This window comes from Prunus persica, chromosome G4, assembly GCF_000346465.2.
Source record: "Prunus persica cultivar Lovell chromosome G4, Prunus_persica_NCBIv2, whole genome shotgun sequence".
Classification (NCBI taxonomy): domain Eukaryota; kingdom Viridiplantae; phylum Streptophyta; class Magnoliopsida; order Rosales; family Rosaceae; genus Prunus; species Prunus persica.
Genome location: NC_034012.1, coordinates 23,041,507 through 23,059,878, shown reverse-complemented (window position 1 = coordinate 23,059,878; position 18,372 = coordinate 23,041,507). Strand labels below are relative to the sequence as shown.

Sequence of the window (18,372 nt, the reverse complement as noted above, 5' to 3'; positions counted from 1 at the left end):
TATTTCGGAATTTGGAATACATTCCAATTCCAATCCAATTTTTTTTCCAATAATTTTCGGATTTCATAATTTTCGAACGTCATAATAATTTATTGCTTATTCCAATCGAATGTTTTTTTACTGTCTCATGATGACTCTGGAGAATAATTTCCAGACAAAGAAAAAGCCTTGAAAGATTTAAAGAACTTATGGCTTTTTATTTTTTGCTGAAGTTTCTATGAAGCACCTTAGAGCATCTCCATTGCAAGGGTGTAACATTAGGGGTGTAAAGCCACTTTATATTTTGTTTACATCTTCGGGAGGTGTAAATCGGGTTTTTTCTCCACTGGTGGGATGTAAATTTGGGGATGTATACTTTAGACGATTGGGATGTATACATTGTTAGCATAATTCGCCTCATATTAAGCTAACTACAAACAAACACATAATCAAAACTTAAAAATCAAACCAAGAAATAACATATTGAACCAATCAAATATCACCAAGGAAAGAGAGATCAAGAAGAAGAGTGCAAAGATAGGAATAGAGTTTAACAACTAACCTGAGTGAGTACAGGTGAGCATATAAACGTTGAAGAGAAAGAGCACAAGCGTCTAAGTTGGATAATGGCAGGCTCGCTCGCCCCAAAGAGCGACTTTGTTATTTAGCAGCACCTCCACGCACCTCTCTATTTTGTGTGAATGAAGGAGGCTTTTTTAGTGGGCCTAGATTTTATAGTCTCATTTAACTTAAAGAATCGCTTCACCAAACATGGGTAGTGGGTGTTATTTAAGCTCGTACAGTCCAATGAAGCCTACCAAATGAGCCCGAAAAGTTTTATCTTGCTTAGACCAAGCCATGCCAATTCAGGAGAGTCCCTAAGCATAGTCATGCGGAACTATGTCTAAGTTTCAGACGAATTGGATTGGAATCAAGGGATTCTAATTCCAATCCAAAAAAATTTAGATTTTCAAATCCTTTCCAATTTGGAAAACTCTGAATTTTCAGAACTTACATATTTTAGAAATTTTTGGAAAATAGTTGAAAATTTTGAACATGATCATTGATTAGAAGGTTAAAATTGGCTCAAAACTGAAAAATCACATGGCAAAGCTCGAAAAACCATTATATGTATTACTTAGATGTTATCCTTTATGAAATAACTCGTATGTGTCTATTTGGCCATTAAGTCAAATTTAGTTTAACTTGAAATTTGTTATTATGTGTAGTATGTGTAGTATAAGCTTGAAACCCCAATATATTTCAGAATTCAGAATTCAGAATACATTTCAATTACAATTCAAATATTTTTCAAAAATTGATTTGAACTCGCCAAAATCAGAAATTTCATATCAGAATTGGTCGGAATTTGAATTTCCAATCCAACTTGTACCCTATGCGGAACAAACCGGACCACGAGGCCAAGGGACCTAAGGTTCCCTTTGTTATTTATGTAAACGGTGCAGAAGTAGGCAACGTGGACAAAGCGAAGGAAAGACCGAAAACATGAAGAGAAACCGTGAGTTGATGACCGATGAGTCCAATGCTAAACGCGCCGAGATCAAAATCAAACCCAAAATAACAACGCAAACCTCCACCTTCCATTTTGATTCATTCATATTCAAGTGCAGAAATAGAAACATCAAATTCAAATAAAAACAACAACAATAAATAATATTTCTGAATATAAGCTAGAACGATGGCCATGCTCATGGGCTTGCCTTCCCACCTTCCCTGCTCTTCCGTGAGTCCTTTCCCCTTTCACTTTCTTCGCCTTCCTTTCATTTTGTTTCTTTACTTTGTTTTTAACTGTCATACTTGCACTTGATATATTTTGGATTTTTGTACATTTCTGGGTTTTCTCTAGTTCCTTTTTTTTTCTTTTGTAAATTATGATTAGAGGTGACCATGAAAAGGAAAATGGGAAACAGTAATCATGTTGGGCATTCAAGAAAATTTGAGAAAACATATGAAATATAATCATGTTGGATATTTTGAGTAATACTTGTACAAAAGAAGTTGAAGTTTCAATAATTTGTTCAAGATGTTAGACATCTTGAGTATACTTCTTATCGTTGTTGTTCAAAATTGAAGCCCACATAATGCAAAATTATTTCGTAATGTTGTTTTAGCAATTCTGCGGTGAAATCAATATTCTTTACTAGTTTTTGGAAGCAGACATTTGGTTTGCCCTTAGCATTTTGTTCAATTTCCGCTGGGATTGACGAAACCAAATTGTTTACTTTTAATTTCCAGAGTTGCAGAACTGCTAGAGAACTGCTGGGGAATATCATGACAGGCAAGTGTGGGCATGTTAAATACCAAAGTTTACAGTATTAGTAACTCTAACTTTGTTACTTTGCAAATATGGTGTATCTGAATATATGATTGATTCTATCTTCTTGAAATCTCTTTTATATATACAGATATTATTCGATCAAGTAGCACAAATTTGCAATTACCGAGTAGTAGAAGAAGAGTCATTTCTTTTCAGGGCTCCGTCAGGTCTGTCCAAACTTCATATCGAATATCTGTCCCAGGCACCTCATCAACAAGGGAAGAAAAAGTGCCTTCGAGCTTCTTGAGGGACAAGAAGTTGATTCCTGATTCAGATCCTCCTAGCATGCAAGATGTCAACCTTTTGTATCAGTTTTTTGATCAAAGGTCTATCAGATGCCCTCATCTATGTGGTTTGAATTCTGTGTTCTTTGTTGCATATAAGCTTTTCTTCTGTGCTGGAAAATATTTATATTTTTGACTGCATATGTTGAATATTTGTCTTTATCAGTTTTCCTTTATCTTTTATTTACTATCTTGCAGTACCAAGCTCATGGTGTTGACAGGAGCTGGAATTAGCACAGAATGTGGAATTCCTGACTACAGAAGGTTCTGTCTCTTTTTTTAATATGGTTGTTCAAGCTTATGAGTTCCATACTGCCTTGTTTTTGCATTCTTTAATAGTGAAGAACTTTTAAAATTGAACTTTTGAAAATAGGTTGCTTCTAACTTCGTCTTTTGCACCTATCTTTGTGAGACCTATTATTGCCTGTTGAATTGACTCTAATCAGTAATATGTTGATGAAGTTGAGTAGTGGTTTCCAACCGTTATGTTCTCTATTGCACTATTAACTTGTTCAGTCAACATTTGTTGATGGCTTTTCAAGCCTGCCCTTTTCATTCGTATTGATTTGTTATATACACGTATTTTGAGAGAGAATATTCCTTGGCGTAATGGTATGGTTTGTTCCAAGTGGCCTTGTATCATGGATTTGAGTCACAGAAACCTCTTTGGAATTATGGGTAAAGCCTGTGCACATCCTGCCTTCTCCAGACCCTGCATTTTCCACTAGGTTGCACTTTTTATCCATGTGCTTTGAGAGCTGTAAAAGCTATTTTTGACTATTTTATTGTCAACAATATTTGATATGCTGCATGTTCGTACTTTGGAGCAAATCAGCGAAAGGAATAAGTCAACTCAGGTGTCTTAGTTTTTTTTTTTGTGAATTGGAGATACATAATATACTAATAAGTGATATTTTCTTCTGTTGCAGCCCAAATGGAGCTTATAGCTCTGGTTTCAGACCAATTACCCATCAGGTGATCAGAAGGCATGTGCTGTGAGGGCTCCTTTAGCATTGTTGACATCATCAGAAGTGTTCAAGTTTTACTTTTGATGGTTTAAAAAAAGTTGTGAGCTAAATTAGATAATATAAAATAAGACCCTAAACAGAAAAAAGCAAGACTCTCATACTGATCATATAGTTTATATAATTGAGATAATGATAAGTCTATACTCTCCTGGTGTTAACCAATAGACTAGTTATTTGAGTGCTGGAAGTACATGGAATCTGTTTATACCATTGATTTAAATTTTAAATAGTGTACGATATTTTGAATCTTGCTAAATTGAAAATGAGTTGGTGCCAATAATTGATTTCAAAGCTTTCAATTATGGTTGTTCTGTATGTATCAGACCTGGAATAAAAAGTTAAACATTTCATTTTTGAATGGATTTGTAACTTGACATATGCTGGTATAGAAGTTATCTTTTGGTTCTTAAAATTGATGAAAGGAAAGAGAGGCATCTTTTCCTGTTTTTCTTTTTTTTTTGGCAAACAAAGAGAGGTGTTTAGTATTATGAAGTAATTATGTTCAATGAAGGACAGCCTCTGGTTTAGGAAGTTGTCAGCATGTGATATTCAATATATTACATCACTCATGCTTTTAAACAAGGAACTGGAGCCGTTCAGCAGAAAAGTTATGTTTACATCTCCATACTAGCTATAGATGTCTTTTAGTCGGCACATGATATTTTTTTAGCAAAATACTTCAATAAAAGATTCACGTGATGTATCGTTGTGATATCGGTCTCTACTCCGTTCTTTCTTATACATGTCTTTAACAAAGATTATCTTCCTTTTTAAAAAAAAAAAAATTAAGAAAACATTTCAACATGGTTAATTTTTACTATAACTCTTTTCCAGATGGAGTTCATTTACTGCTGTTTATGTTGTATAATATATTCTCACAACTCTGCCTTTAACTTCTGCTTTTGCTGCCTTTGATGAACAGGAGTTTCTCCGTTCAATTCGGGCCCGGAGGCGATATTGGGCAAGGAGTTATGCTGGGTGGAGACGGTTTACTGCTGCACATCCTGGTCCAGCTCATATTGCTTTAGCATCTCTAGAAAAAGCTGGCAGGATAAACTGTATGATTACACAAAATGTTGATAGGCAAGTAGCTGTATGTTTCTTGGGCTGTGTTGTTTCAAGGATTATTGAGGAAAAGACACTAAATTGTGGAAATCAGCATTCTGGATTTCAATTAAGATAAAGAATCGTACAGCTAGAAAACTTTTAAAAGCTCAGACTATCAATGTTTTATAGTCAAATGATTCCCAGAAAATCTAAATCAGTACCAAACCAATTGCAAATTAGAAAAGAAAAAGTTTTCAAATCAAACTTTTTCAAAGAAAGATGTTTCTGGCCTGTGGAACTAAATTTCATTGTCTTGTTTCAGGTTGCATCACCGTGCTGGTAGTAACCCAGTTGAATTACATGGGACTGTATATTCTGTGGTTTGTATAGAGTGTGGTTTTTCCTTCCCTCGGGATCTATTTCAGGACCAAGTTAAGGCCCTTAATCCAAAGGTTAGTCTTGTGCAGTTTATTATTCGAGGATAATTAATGGCTGTTTAAAATGTAATGTCATGTTTGTTAGTGTTTAAGAAATGGATTTTATGAAGACCCTTGATTTATATTTAGTGAAATCATTTTAGGATTGTCTTTTAAACTTTGCTCTTCAATATTCGTGAATGGCATTTTAGTCCTAACATTGATGTCGTGATAAATTCAGACCACTAGAAGCTCAGATACTAGTTAATTCTGGGCAAACAGACCCACTGTTACTGATGGCTCAAGACAACAGTGGATGTGATTCAAATAGTGGAAATCTAGCCTACTTACAAAAATAACTCTAGATGATATTACTCTAATCGTTGTCGGAGCCTATATCTCTAGAGAGAAACCTGTAAAAGTCTAATTTATTGAGAAACAACCAATACTTTGATAAATAACAGTATAATCTAATCTGCCCAGACTATGGGTATTGACCCCTTTTGTAATTTACTAACTAAAGGCTCTTCCTCCCTGAACACACTTTAGCATTCTCACATTTCATCAATGATAAACCTTCAGTCTACCCGAAAAACGAGACTCTTTGGCTAGAATTTAATAACAAGACACTGTTCTGTATTGCATAGCATCATTCTTACCTACATTAACCCCTCCTCCTTGGAAAAAATTTGCCTTGTAATGTTTAGGTTGTCAAGAACTTCTTTGACTTCCATGGATGGGTTGGGAAATATTGAATGTGGTGAAGATTTATACTGGAAAAAAGAATGGAAAAAGATGTCTTATATTGTTTTCCCGCTAAATTAAAGGTAAATTGCTTAAAAATTCTTCCATAGACATGTGTCATCTATGGGCAGTTGAATATATTCTTGTGAGTCTGGGACTCTCTGACTGATGATATTGCTGCCTGTGTTTGTCCGCAGGAACTTTCTTTGATATCTAAATTTTTTTTTTTTTTGTGTCCTAAGTAAAAATTTTCAAGATATTTCATGAGTGATAGAAGTAAACTCTGGTTTGGTTGCAAACTCATGTTTCCATTGTGGTGCATTAACCAGAATGGTGGCCTAATGAGCAATTAAAACTTGATTTTACTGCAGTGGGCAGAGGCAATTGAGAGTTTGGACTATGGAAACCCTGGATCAGAAAGGAGCTTTGGCATGAAGCAGAGACCTGACGGTGACATTGAAATTGATGAAAAATTTTGGGAGGAGGAATTTCACATTCCTACGTGTCAAAAGTGCAATGGAGTGCTTAAACCTGATGTAAGACATTTGCCTAGCAAATTTCAAATTTTAGCAACTGAGAGGAATGAGAGTAGCTATTTCTTCATGTCAGGAATGGTGATGCAAATCATTTAGTTCTTATTTAGTTCTTCTTTTTTCATAGGTCCTTCGATAGATGTGCAAGCATATTATATGTGATCTTTATTATAGTGTTGAATCATCAATATTACTTGCATATTATTCTCAGAAGCTGGAAAAGTTTCAAGACAAGAAACAGGTTATCAGAGAATTTATGTGATACCTTTTTTATAGTGGTGCTTGTCTATTGAGTGAACCTGACCAATAGTCACTTTAAAGATCTAGAAGCATCTCATTCGAAAGGACCAAAGTTTTCACTAAAGTAAAAGAAAGTCTTTTTCTTTTTTGGGATAGAAATTGGCGTAAAAATGATTGGTTCCTTGAACCCTTAAAAATCTGATCGCTGTTGGCACTCACTGAAACAGGAATTCTATGCTCTTTGCAGACTTGATTATAATATTACTTTTGAAAGTTAAGGATTGTCAATATTTTTTGGTGTATTATCTTTCCCAAGAAAGCACAAGCGTTTTAGAACATAGTTTATCACAATTATCCATATAATGTGATATCATTGCTTGGAATGAGAGTTGCTTATTTATGGCCTTGTCTTGCATGCGCTATTCGTTATTTTTCACCCTTTTTCATTTGCATCAATTCATGCAATAGTTCTGATTCTGAACACTTCCAATATCTTGTACAAGTACATTGGAAATATAAAACCTCAGGGGACTCTTTTTGTTGCATGGTGATCTTGAAGGTTGTCTTCTTTGGTGATAATGTTCCCAAGGATAGAGCTGATAAGACAATCCAAGCTGCAAAAGAATGTGAAGCTTTTCTTGTGCTAGGATCATCCGTAATGACGATGTCTGCTTACCGGCTTGTCAGGTGCTTAAATATTTTTCATTGTAAATTTTAGTTTTTGATGAAGTCATTTTCATATCTTGGTTTGCACAATTCTCGTACCTAAGACCTTAAAGTGACAGTAAACTTCTGACAAAAAAAAGTAACAGAAAATTTGTAATTTAATCAATGGTAATATAGGATAAAAATTTGGACACCTTATGCAGTTGAATGACAGTTTCTCCGGTTGACCCGTATCAAGAATATTGACTGAAGTGTCGTCAGTTCATTGCTATATGTCATAATCACTCTCGGTTGTGGTGCAAGATGAGGTTTAATAATTCCAGTAAATTGGTGCAGCTTGATGTCAAAAATCTTATGTAATCAAGGACAGACTTTTCCTGAACAATAAGAGTATATTGGAAACGAAATCCTTATTGTTTATTCTTTGTTTTATCTGTTGAGGGCTTGATTCATTTATTTATTTCATTCTTTTTTTGCCTTCTGATAAGTAGCTTTAACTTTCCAACTTCTACAGAGCTGCACATGAAGCTGGTGCTGCTACTGCAATAGTAAATGTAGGAGTGACACGTGCCGATGATTTTGTACCTTTGAAAATCAATGCTCGACTGGGAGAGGTATAGCTGTTTTTGTTGGCAGCTGGCTCTACAAAATGGTGTTAGCTTAGTGGACTTTAACATGCTTTGCATTGTTGCAGATTCTACCCAGAGTGCTTGACATGGGATCCCTCTGTGTCCCTGCAGTTGGTTGATTTTTCGTGGAGAGAGGTATTCAGATCTATAAAAGCTTGCTCTGAGTTTATATGACTAGGTTTTGGAGACCACAAGAAAATGAGATGATTTTAATTTTTATCAATAAATCAATTAACTATACCATTTTTCTCAATAGCTTCTTTGCGGAAATGGAAAATTATTCAATTTTCGGAAGTTCAAATTAGTCAAAGAGAAGGCATCAAATTATCTTCTACCCAACAAGAAAGAGAAAAAGAAGTTGGATAAACCAGAAGAAAAAAAACATGTATGTTCGCACGTATGTATACTGAAACCAATCATTTCATTGGATTGCTGTAAAGACTGTTTGCATCTTCAATTAAATAATGATTGATGTGAAATTTGTCTGGACACAAATTTGTTTTTGTCATTCGTGATTATACAATATTGGTATTTGTTACCAAATCTTTTTAGCTTAGTTGATTAATTGTATTATAAAGTCAATTATTTGCATTGTATTATGTTGCATTGTATTCGTACGAACACATTTTAAATGGATTCTCAGAATAAAAAAGGTGGGTGTAATTTTTTTTTCTTTTTTCATGAGACCAAAAACATCAGACTAGAGTGCCAATAGGCTTGGAAGAAAAATTCTGAAACCAAGATTTTAACATTTTTTCTATTTTTGCTTTCTAAATCCTTGGGCAAAATTTCTTCAGATTAGGGAGCAAACAACAAATTTTTTTATACTAAAAAGGTTAAATTGGTAACTTACTCCTCGGATGCAGTAGTTTTGTGTTCAAAATTTCTTAAGCTTAAATTTACTACCTAAATTCCCCTATATCCCCACTCTATTCCCATGTAAACAAAGAAAACGAGTTTAAAGTTCATTTATTTTATACAGAAGTGCCCACCCGTGGACCAAATTTTGAGCGTTGTGAGCACCACACACATCTCACTTGTTGAATTAATCCAACGGTAGCTTGTAGCCTTAGTAACTTAAAGAACTCGTCAGACCATAGTCTCTCCAACCCGTTCTGTAACCAGCAATACGTACATATCTGGATTGTCCTCTCTTTCCCCACCCCACGATTACAAACTCCAATCGAATCGAAACCCTAAAACTCCTCTCTCTAATTCTCGTTCCTATCTTCTCCTTCATCTAATGATGTTTATATTGACCCCCAAAAGAAGACTATATGCAGATATGATCCAAAATCAATATTTGATAAACCAAAAACAAAAAACAAAAAACATAAAAAGCAGCACTTGTCCCATTCTCTGTTGTCCCATTCTCTTTTGCCAACATAACCTTCTTTGTGCGACTTAGACTGAAGTTAATCTGTCATTAATCTGTCATCAAACAAACATAACGATTGAAGCACAATTGACAACTTAGGGATACACTAAAATTTCTGTGAAACTAACATGAAAACTTAGAACAAATCAGCATCCTTCATGAAACATTCAACAGCACCAAATGGACGTCTTCTTTAGACAGAAGCGATATCTGTATACACATCAAACCAGAGACAAACTATTCCTTGATATAGTTAATCAAGTAATTACATACATTGCTGAGAGGTTTAATTCCAAATTTCCAGTCATAAAGTCAGTAACCTAAAGATCCAGTTATCCCTTCTAGGTAGATACAAAAACATCAGCACGTGATTTGACAGCCTGCACGCTAACATATGTTCTATTAAAATAAAAGCAAAGCTTTTCACTAAGAGGTCCCATTAACAGCCTTGTCAATTTCTTCCACATGATTATGAAGCACATCCCACTGCACAAGAAAAAATGATAGGTAAGAAAGCTCTCAAGAGCTATTGAAATGTACAAAAAAATCAAGACATACCTGATCCTTCGTTAGTGAGATTCCTGAGAACAAGGGCAAACAAGTCAACACTAGGCAACACTTAATGAATAGAAATCATACATAAGACAACAGTTTGTCAACTACAAAATGAAACTAAGCGCTGAAGAAAAGAAATTGCTTTATCATTAAACTAAGAGTTACCAAACCATACAGTAAACCCAACAAATAAACCCTAGAAAACTATGAATACTGTATTGGCAAAAACTAACATGATAAATAGTACAACACAACAGACCACATTCATCAGAAACCAACCCCTGACTACAGCAGGAGCACACAATGAAGAGTCTTTGTACTTTTCTGAGCAATGAAAGCCTTTCTTGTGCAAAGGTGAAGCCACTGCTTAGGCATTTAAATAATCTTTCAACCTAAACTAGAAACTGCCAAGTAACAGTATGTCCTTCTTAGAATTGAACTAAGCACCATGCCTAACCCTTATTTCACCTAGATTTGTAGTAGATTGTCTCCAAAAAGTTTAATGCACAACCATTATTGTTTGAACTCTTAATTAGGTCAACGACCGTATTTCTCAAATCTTGAGGCCATACTCAAACTTTTGTTTGCTCTTATTATGCTAATTTAAGTATTGTCAGTTAATCTTGTTTAGTATGGCTGTTGCTTCTTATTTTTGCTTAAGTCATAACTCAATACAATCCAAATTCTCAAATTGTCTCTGCCTTAAGGATATTGCCAGCTAGACTTCCGCTGCACTTATAATTTTTAGGGATTCTAGTAAACCATAGGTCCTGACAACCTTTCCCATCAGCTAAACTAGTTTTGCCTATGTTCCATCAAATCCACAGTTTTGATGTCGTTTGTGAATAATCCTCCACATCAGCCACCCAAAAAAGAGAAGCTGCTTCTGGTGACATTAGACAGAGGATTTTAATTTTGTAGACTCACTCCCAATGCACCCACTAGAACACACTTCATGAGTTACCCAACCTTTTCCACTTCGTCTTGACTCTTAAAAAGAAACACTGCTTTATTGGCTTGGAGAGGTCTCAGTACCATATGGAACCCAAGGAGCCTTGATAAGGTTGCCTGTATCCTACTCCGAGAGTGGAACTACTCTCTGGTGGATACCAGAGCCTTCACCAACTAACTAAAGACTGAATAACTAGCTCTATCTACGTAGCTTGAATTGTTTCGCAGAGATATTACAGAGGACCAAGGTTTCTTTGCACTGTCTCTTTAACATGGCCAGGTTCATTGTTTTTCCTTCCTTAGGCTACACTGAGTAACATTCATGCCATTGTAGTCCAACCGTTTACTTTCCGACCTCTGGAAATCATATTGTTCCTTATCATCCCAGACCCAAGCCTTGTGAGATGTTGATGAAAACACCCTTTTTTTCTGGTAATTGTTTCCTCAACCAGTCCTGGCTCACCTCTTCTGCCAAACCCCCAAATGCGACACAGCACATCCCAACTCCATAAAGAAACTTTTCTATATATTACTCTCTACTATTTATAAAGCACCTGCTTTTGAATCCTCATCGACCTCTGCATCAAGAATTTCTGTTCAAATGTTTGTTACTGACCTCTCGATGGACTCTTTCCCTCATGGTTTCTCAAGAAAAAACTTCTCTCAAGTACATTTAAGAAAAAGATAAAAATACACCACCTTCATTTTCCACTTGTAATGTTGAGCATTAGACTTTCAGTTGTGACAAGACTCCAAAAACTATAAGAACCCTAAATTGCAGTATTTTCATTTCTTTATAAACCCCAAATCCGGCCAAAATACAAAAACCCCACTAGAAAATAAGACAGTGATCAGTAAATAAACCATAAAAAGTAGAAAGTCGAAGCCAAGAAAACCAGATGAACAATTATAATATAAAAACACAATAAAACCATTTTCCATTTTTTGAAAGAAGTTAAAGGCAAAACCGCAGACCTTTTTTCCCAGGCATTTGCTTGCCATCCTTAACATAGAACTCACGAATGTCGACCATAATTTTTCCATTCCAGTTCCTCACAGTTACCCTCCTATTCTTGGAGATCTGCAATTCCCCAAAAACCCTAAAATCAGTTCCTCACATATACATGCAGACAAAACAAGAAGAAGAAGAAGAAGAAAGAGAGAAATGGTGACCTCGCAGGCAATGATTTCGTCAGAGTTGTCATCGGCGGAGTCTCTCTTGCAGGTCTTCTTGGGGGGCGCGTGGCCCTCAGAGTCACCATCTGACGCGTGATCCTCCTCGTCCTTTCTCTTTCCTCTCCACGACATTCTCTTCGTATTCTTCTTTGGCTTTGCTTCGGGTTTTCTCTACTCTATTCTTCTATTAAGACAGAGAGTGAAGAGAGCGCAGAGGCAAAGGACTTGGAATCCCGGTGCTGCTGTGACTGAGAGAGTGAAGAGAGGCAAAAATCTAGATTGTGCCCTTTAAATAAAGTAATCACTAAACTTTTCTAAAAGTAAATCTGTCATTTCTTGCTTTCGAAAATTAAAAACAGAGTGCTGCTAAACGAACCTTAAAATTAATTGAGTACATTCTATAATCTAAGTTAACTCTAAAATTTTAATCAAAATATAAAAATGACTAAGTACACTCTATTTAATTACCAAAAATAGCCATGGTACAACACTCTAATACCAATCATAAACCAGATTTTTCTTTTTATATGAATTTATGCCCTCTTTTCAGATTTTGGGTTTCCTCAAAATCTTTAATTTCGTAATACCAATCCTAAACTAAACTAATACTCGTTGCGTTATTTGTGAGCACAAAGCAATACGAAGACTTTTCTACGTATGATAAGAGTTAAATATAGTGAGTAAGGTATACTTATTAAAATTTTATTTGTTTCACAATTCAATATATATTTTTTGGTCATTTTATATTAGGGTAAATTAGTAATTCAATAAATAGTTTGGTCTCAGTTAATTTTAGGGTTCGTTTAGCAGCACTCATTAAAAAATTCTCTCATTTTTGTATCAAAAAATTTCAATTCATTTTCAGTTTTTGCTAATTCTTCCAAATGAATATCAACAATTCATTTGGTAAATCTTTAGATAAATTTTTTTTTTTTTTTTTGGGTCCAACTTGGGGGAGAAAATCTCAAGCACCAGAACTACAACAAATCAACACAAATAAGACGGGAACGAGACACCCCAATCAAGTCGTCAATAATTAAAGAACCTATCCAACTTGGAGCAAAATCAAAATAACACACGCCAAGACCCATGTTATAGCTCCAGTTAGCTAATTCGTCTGCGACACAATTCTTTTCTATGTAGATATGCATAACTGCACAGCTATCAAATTGGTTCATGAGCTTACCACAATTAGCCATAATATCAGCAAGCGGATGGAGCGTAGCTAAAACAGGCTGCTGAATGAGATGGACAGCAATAGCAGAATCCATTTCCACAATTATCTTTGAAAGGCCTTTACCAACTGCAACTTTGAGACCAAAAAAACAACCCCCACAACTCTGCTTCCAACACCTGCCCAATCCCTAAATTGACAGCAAAGCCACCAATCCAAGCACCAAAGGAATCACGGATCATGCCCCCCGCACAAATAGCCCCAGAGCCATTCTTTCGAGATCCATCAACATTAAATTTAAAAACCCCTGTCTCAGGAGGTTCCTAGGCAAGCGACACCTGAATCTTAGTAGTTTTGGCCTTAGACACATACACATTAAAGAACCAATCTTTAGCAGTAGTCAAGATGCTAGTTTGCGAGTAGAAAGGCAAATCTTCCCTATTGAAGACATACTGATTTCTCCACTTCTAGACATACCAACAAGTAAATATAAACAACAAGTTCCAAGGCAAACCATAAATCCTTTTTCTATTATACAGAAGATTATTATTCAGCCAATGCTGCAAATTAGCAACAAAAAAAGACGACCTTGGCATAGGAATCACATCTTGCCAAACTCTCATAGCTCGTGGGCAGTCGCTTAAAATATGAAGCACAGTTTCAAAGCTCAAACCACAAAGAGTACAAGTTGGATCCACAGCTAAATGCCTTATAACCCTCTGCTCATTAGAAAGAATTTTCCCTTGATACACCAACCAACAGAAGAATTTAAGCTTATGAGGGAACTTAAGTTTCCACAACATATCCCAAAAAGGATCATGTCGACCTTGATCCTTGAAGAGTAACGAATATGCAGTTTTAACACTAAAAACTCCATTGGCAGCTTGTTTCCAAATCTGCACATCCCTCAAATCACTATAGAAACCAACCAGAAAACTAACAACCTTCTGTACAAGGTCCTAATTGAGAACAGAATGCAACTTGCCAATATCCCACCAACCATCGGCCATAAACTCAAAAATAGTACAATCAGGCTGAACCATATTTAAAACACCATCATGTTGGTTGAGAGGAACATTAGAAACCCATCTATCCTTCCAAAATTGAACAACATCCCCTTTCCCAATTCTCCACATCAAACCCTTATTGAGCAAGCCAACACCATGTAGAACACCTCTCCATGTAGAGGAGCAAATCTTTCTATCCTACAAAGACTCCTCCAATATAGAATGCCCCTTCAAATACTTGTCTTCAAAAATATGAACCCAAAGCCCCTTATCTTTGCTATGAATTCTCCACTCGATTTTATCCAACAGAGCTTGATGTGAGGTTTTCTTAAACCCCAAGCCCTCATAACTTTTAGGACGACAAGCTAAGTTCCACTGATAAGATGTACCTTATGCTTCTTTTCACTTTCTTTCCAAAAGAAATTACGGTTAAGACGATATAGATCATCACAAATGCTCATAGGAAGCTTGATTGTTTGCATAGCATAAACAGGTATAGCTGCCGTGACAGCATGAATCAAAGTAACCCGGCCAGCGAGAGATAACAACTTGCTTTTTTAGCCAACCAATCACTTATGGACTTTGTCAACCAAACCAAAATAAGTATCCCTGTTGATTCTGGAGTGTAAAAGAGGCATGCCTAAGTATCTTCCCAAATTTTTTGTGAGAGGTGAGCCACAAATAGAGCTAATTTCTCCAACCACTCTTTACTAGTGTTAGGAGAGCAAAAGATCACAGACTTATCAAAATTCACAGCCTGCCCTGAAACTTGACAAAACATATCCAAACAATGCTTCATAACCTCGACCTGTGTGTGACTGGCTTCCGCAAATAAAATTGGATCATCTATAAAGAACAAGTGAGAGACCGCGGGACCAGCTTGAGATGATTTCACAGGCCTTCATTTTTTATTAGACAATGCATCTGTCACCATATGAGATAACTTCTCAATACAAAGCATAAATAAGTAAGGAGAAAGGGGATCACCCTGTCTAATCCCACTTCCAGGATAAAAAAAAACCTCAGTAAGCTCTCCATTAAAACAAACTTTGTACTTCACTGTAGAGACACAAGCCATAATCAACTTGATAAACTGAGGACGTAAAGCTAATTCATACAACACTTGCTCAACAAAGTGCCAATTCAATCTATCATATGCCTTTGACAGATCAATTTCCCATGCAAAAAAACCTTTTCGCCCTTTAGAAGCTTGAAATTTATGCATAAGCTCTTGCACACTCACAATATTATCAATGATTTGCCTACCTGGGATGAAACTAACTTGATGAGGACTTATCCAACAACCCATAAGAGGCCTTAAACGAGCAACAATAATCTAAGAAATGACTTTATAGAGAGTACAACACAAACTAATAGGTCGAAATTGAGCCATAGTTTGAGGACTATCTAATTTGGGAACAAGTGTAATCAAAGTCTCATTCAACCTCTCAGGCAAAATCCCTTCTTGAAACACTTTGCAAACAAGATCACCAATATCCTTAGCACATAAACTCCACTAATTTTGATAAAAACCAGACGAGAACCCATCAATTCCAGGAGCTTTGAGATGACCAATATTAAACAAGCTAGTTTTAATTTCAAACATATCAACAAGCCTTAGTAAATTAGAAACAATCACAGAGTCCATGGTAGGAGAAAGATTAGGAATGACCACAGAGTTAGAGTCCACTTGACCTTGAAAAAATAACTTTACGAAGAAATTGACAGTAAGAGCTTCCAAGCTATCAGCAGTCTCCACCCAAACCCCATTGTCATCCTTAAGACGTTCAACCTTATTCCTTCAACGCCTTATTAAAGGTGTCATATGGAAATTTTTTGTGTTCCTATCTCCCTCTTGCAACCATTTAAGCCTAGATTTTTGTTTCCAAAATAGAGCTTCCTGATCAAGCAAAGAATTAAAATCTTGCACTAAGGAACACTCCAACTGACTCAGAAATCGATTAGGTCCCTTACACAAAGCTGTTTGAATACCAGCCAATCTTGTGAGAATACGAGCTTTCCTTTGTTTTAAATGACCAAAAACACTACGATGCCACATCTTTAAAGAATCAATTAAACCGTAGGACTTGTCCATAGCATAACCAGAAATTTGCCCCCACATTTACCCAATAAAATCCTTAAAGCTCTCATGTTGCATCCACATTGATTCAAACCTAAAAGGTCTAGCATTAGGAGTAGAAGATAGTCTCGACTGCGAACACAAGTGAATCGAGGACCTAAGTACCCCAAATTAATCATTTTATTCTCAGTAAACCACAACCCAACACACCAACCCCACCCCCCCAAAAAAATTTGTCTTCCACATGCAACATCCCATTAAAGTCCCTAGCAAGCATCCATGGTAATTGATGACAACTGGCCATAAACTGGAGATAATCCCATAATTTCTCCTGCTTAATTCCACACGGTTTAGCATAGACTGTAGACAACAACCAAGGAGCTTTACCATGCTAGGACACATAAGCTTTAATTAGTTGATCACTAGTGTCTAAAATCTTGACACTAACTTTAGTATCATTCCACAATAACCATAACCCTCCCGAGAAACCCACACGATCAACAATTTCATAAGAAGAGAACTCAAGAGATTTTATCATATCAAGGGCTTTCTTCCCACTAATCCTAGGTTCACAGATAAATAGTAAATCCAGACGATGACCACGGATCAACTCCGCAAAATTATTTCGAAAGCTTGTGCACGTAGCACCTCTGACATTCCAACAGACTAAATCCATAAAAGAATCAGAAAAATATAAGAACCCTTAGGGCTAAACCCTAATTAAGAACCATTGGTCATACCTTCAACATTGTTAAAGGCATGACTAGTAGTCTTCTCATGCGAGAAAATCTTTTGTCCTTCAGACATATCCATATGCTCTTGCGGCAACCCATCATTATGTGTAGAGGAAACCAAAGAAGTAGTATCAATATATGTATATGTATCATACTCCTCTTCATGCTCATTACCGCTTGCATCAATACTAGGTGGTTGGTGTCCAAAAATATACACACCTTTGGCGGTATATTCATTGTTACCACGCACCCAAGTATTTAATTGCTCTTGCAAAAAAATATGCTTTTCCACTCTTTTACCACCAACAATCATTTTACCCTTACTTGACAAAGTCCCACCACTCCCACATGTAGAATCACCAAGTCGTTGGCCAGTCATATTCAGTGGAACATTTTCCTTCAAAGAAGAATTAGAGATATTACTCAGCTGCCCTAAAGTCTGCTTTATTAGTCTTGGATTTAGTCCAAAACTTATGTTTGATGTCAGCACCCCTCGTAGATGAACCAACCTTTCCCGTATCAGTTTGGGCACCATTTCCACTAAGCAAACCCTCATCCAAACCAAAATTCTCTCCCACTTTGCTTAAAGCATCAAACCTAGACCCTTGGTTTTTATTGCTAGAACCCTTAGAACCTTTGTCAACAGCCACAACCTTGGGTTTTCTTCGCGCCGGCACATTCATCCAAGGTCCCCTCAGACCTCCCATTAAACCATCAACACCATCCTTTTCCATAGCAACGTCCGAGCTTGTACTAACTCCTTCATTAGGAACGTGCCCCTTCCTAACAGAGTTATCATGACTAGGAGCCTTCATTTCACAACTACCCTCTTGTGCCCATACCTACCACACAAGTAATAGATATCAGGTAAACCTTCATACTCAATATTATACCAAGTTTGATTAATCTGAACGAAGGCCTCAAGAGGTTTGGTCAGGTCTAATTCAACACAAAGGCAAGCAAATTTTCCCATGTTCTGAGCAGTGGTAAAAGAATCAATTTTGAGTAGTTTACATTTTTCCAAATTTTCCCATGAAGGGAAAAACAAAACCCAATGAGGAGGAGGGTTTCACTTTCCCTCCTACTTTCACATGTGCCAGGCAACCATTTCTCATGCCTTGACTTACCAAACATAGAAAAACATTTGATTTTCCATCCTCAAACCTACTTTCCCATGAACCAAACATGTCCAATTCACACAAGCATGAAATGAATATTCCTTTCAAAAGTTACAATTAAATACTACTAATTTTTTTTAAAAGTCTTTTATTTTTTGTTGGAAAATATTTTTAAAATTCTTTAAAAATTTGAATTTTGTTGTAAAGTCTTGAATGGAGTGCACACATTTGGAAATAATGAAGAACATCATGATGAAACTTGTCTGCCATCATTCCTTGAGAGTAAACTATACAT

General features: G+C 36.2%; 2 protein-coding genes across 3 annotated transcripts; one reads left to right on the top strand and one right to left on the bottom strand.

Annotated features, from left to right (window-relative positions):
• Positions 1,469-8,581, top strand: LOC18779032 (NAD-dependent protein deacylase SRT2). Of its 2 annotated transcripts, XM_007211408.2 has the most exons (12): positions 1,469-1,723; positions 2,236-2,278; positions 2,406-2,643; positions 2,800-2,865; positions 3,531-3,576; positions 4,552-4,712; positions 4,999-5,128; positions 6,208-6,372; positions 7,169-7,296; positions 7,790-7,889; positions 7,970-8,039; positions 8,161-8,581. In XM_007211408.2, the coding sequence occupies exons 1-11, from the start codon at positions 1,679-1,681 to the stop codon at positions 8,021-8,023; spliced, it is 1,176 nt and encodes a 391-aa protein (XP_007211470.2). In that variant the 5' UTR covers positions 1,469-1,678; the 3' UTR covers positions 8,024-8,039; positions 8,161-8,581. The 2 variants fall into 2 exon arrangements, with proteins under 2 accessions (XP_007211470.2, XP_020418106.1); XM_020562517.1 differs by lacking the exons at positions 7,790-7,889; positions 7,970-8,039; positions 8,161-8,581 and having other exon boundaries at positions 7,113-7,197.
• LOC18780437 (RNA polymerase II transcriptional coactivator KIWI) lies at positions 9,385-12,236 on the bottom strand. The gene is made up of 4 exons (XM_007212213.2): positions 11,962-12,236; positions 11,764-11,869; positions 9,841-9,863; positions 9,385-9,768 (listed from the first exon to the last, which is right to left on the bottom strand). Exons 1-4 carry the CDS (start codon positions 12,094-12,096, stop codon positions 9,709-9,711), a joined length of 324 nt encoding a protein of 107 aa, XP_007212275.1. The 5' UTR covers positions 12,097-12,236; the 3' UTR covers positions 9,385-9,708.

Bases quoted from the DNA above. Each gene is read 5' to 3' on its own strand.
- LOC18779032 (XM_007211408.2), top strand. From the start codon at position 1,679: ATGGCCATGCTCATGGGCTTGCCTTCCCACCTTCCCTGCTCTTCC. The intron at 2,279-2,405 runs GCAAGTGTGGGC...TTATATATACAG, and splicing joins GCTGGGGAATATCATGACAG to ATATTATTCGATCAAGTAGC. The intron at 4,713-4,998 runs GCAAGTAGCTGT...GTCTTGTTTCAG, and splicing joins ATTACACAAAATGTTGATAG to GTTGCATCACCGTGCTGGTA.
- LOC18780437 (XM_007212213.2), bottom strand. From the start codon at position 12,096: ATGTCGTGGAGAGGAAAGAGAAAGGACGAGGAGGATCACGCGTCAGAT. The intron at 11,870-11,961 runs GTCACCATTTCT...GGGGAATTGCAG, and splicing joins ACGAAATCATTGCCTGCGAG to ATCTCCAAGAATAGGAGGGT. The intron at 9,864-11,763 runs GTCTGCGGTTTT...CCTTGTTCTCAG, and splicing joins GCAAATGCCTGGGAAAAAAG to GAATCTCACTAACGAAGGAT.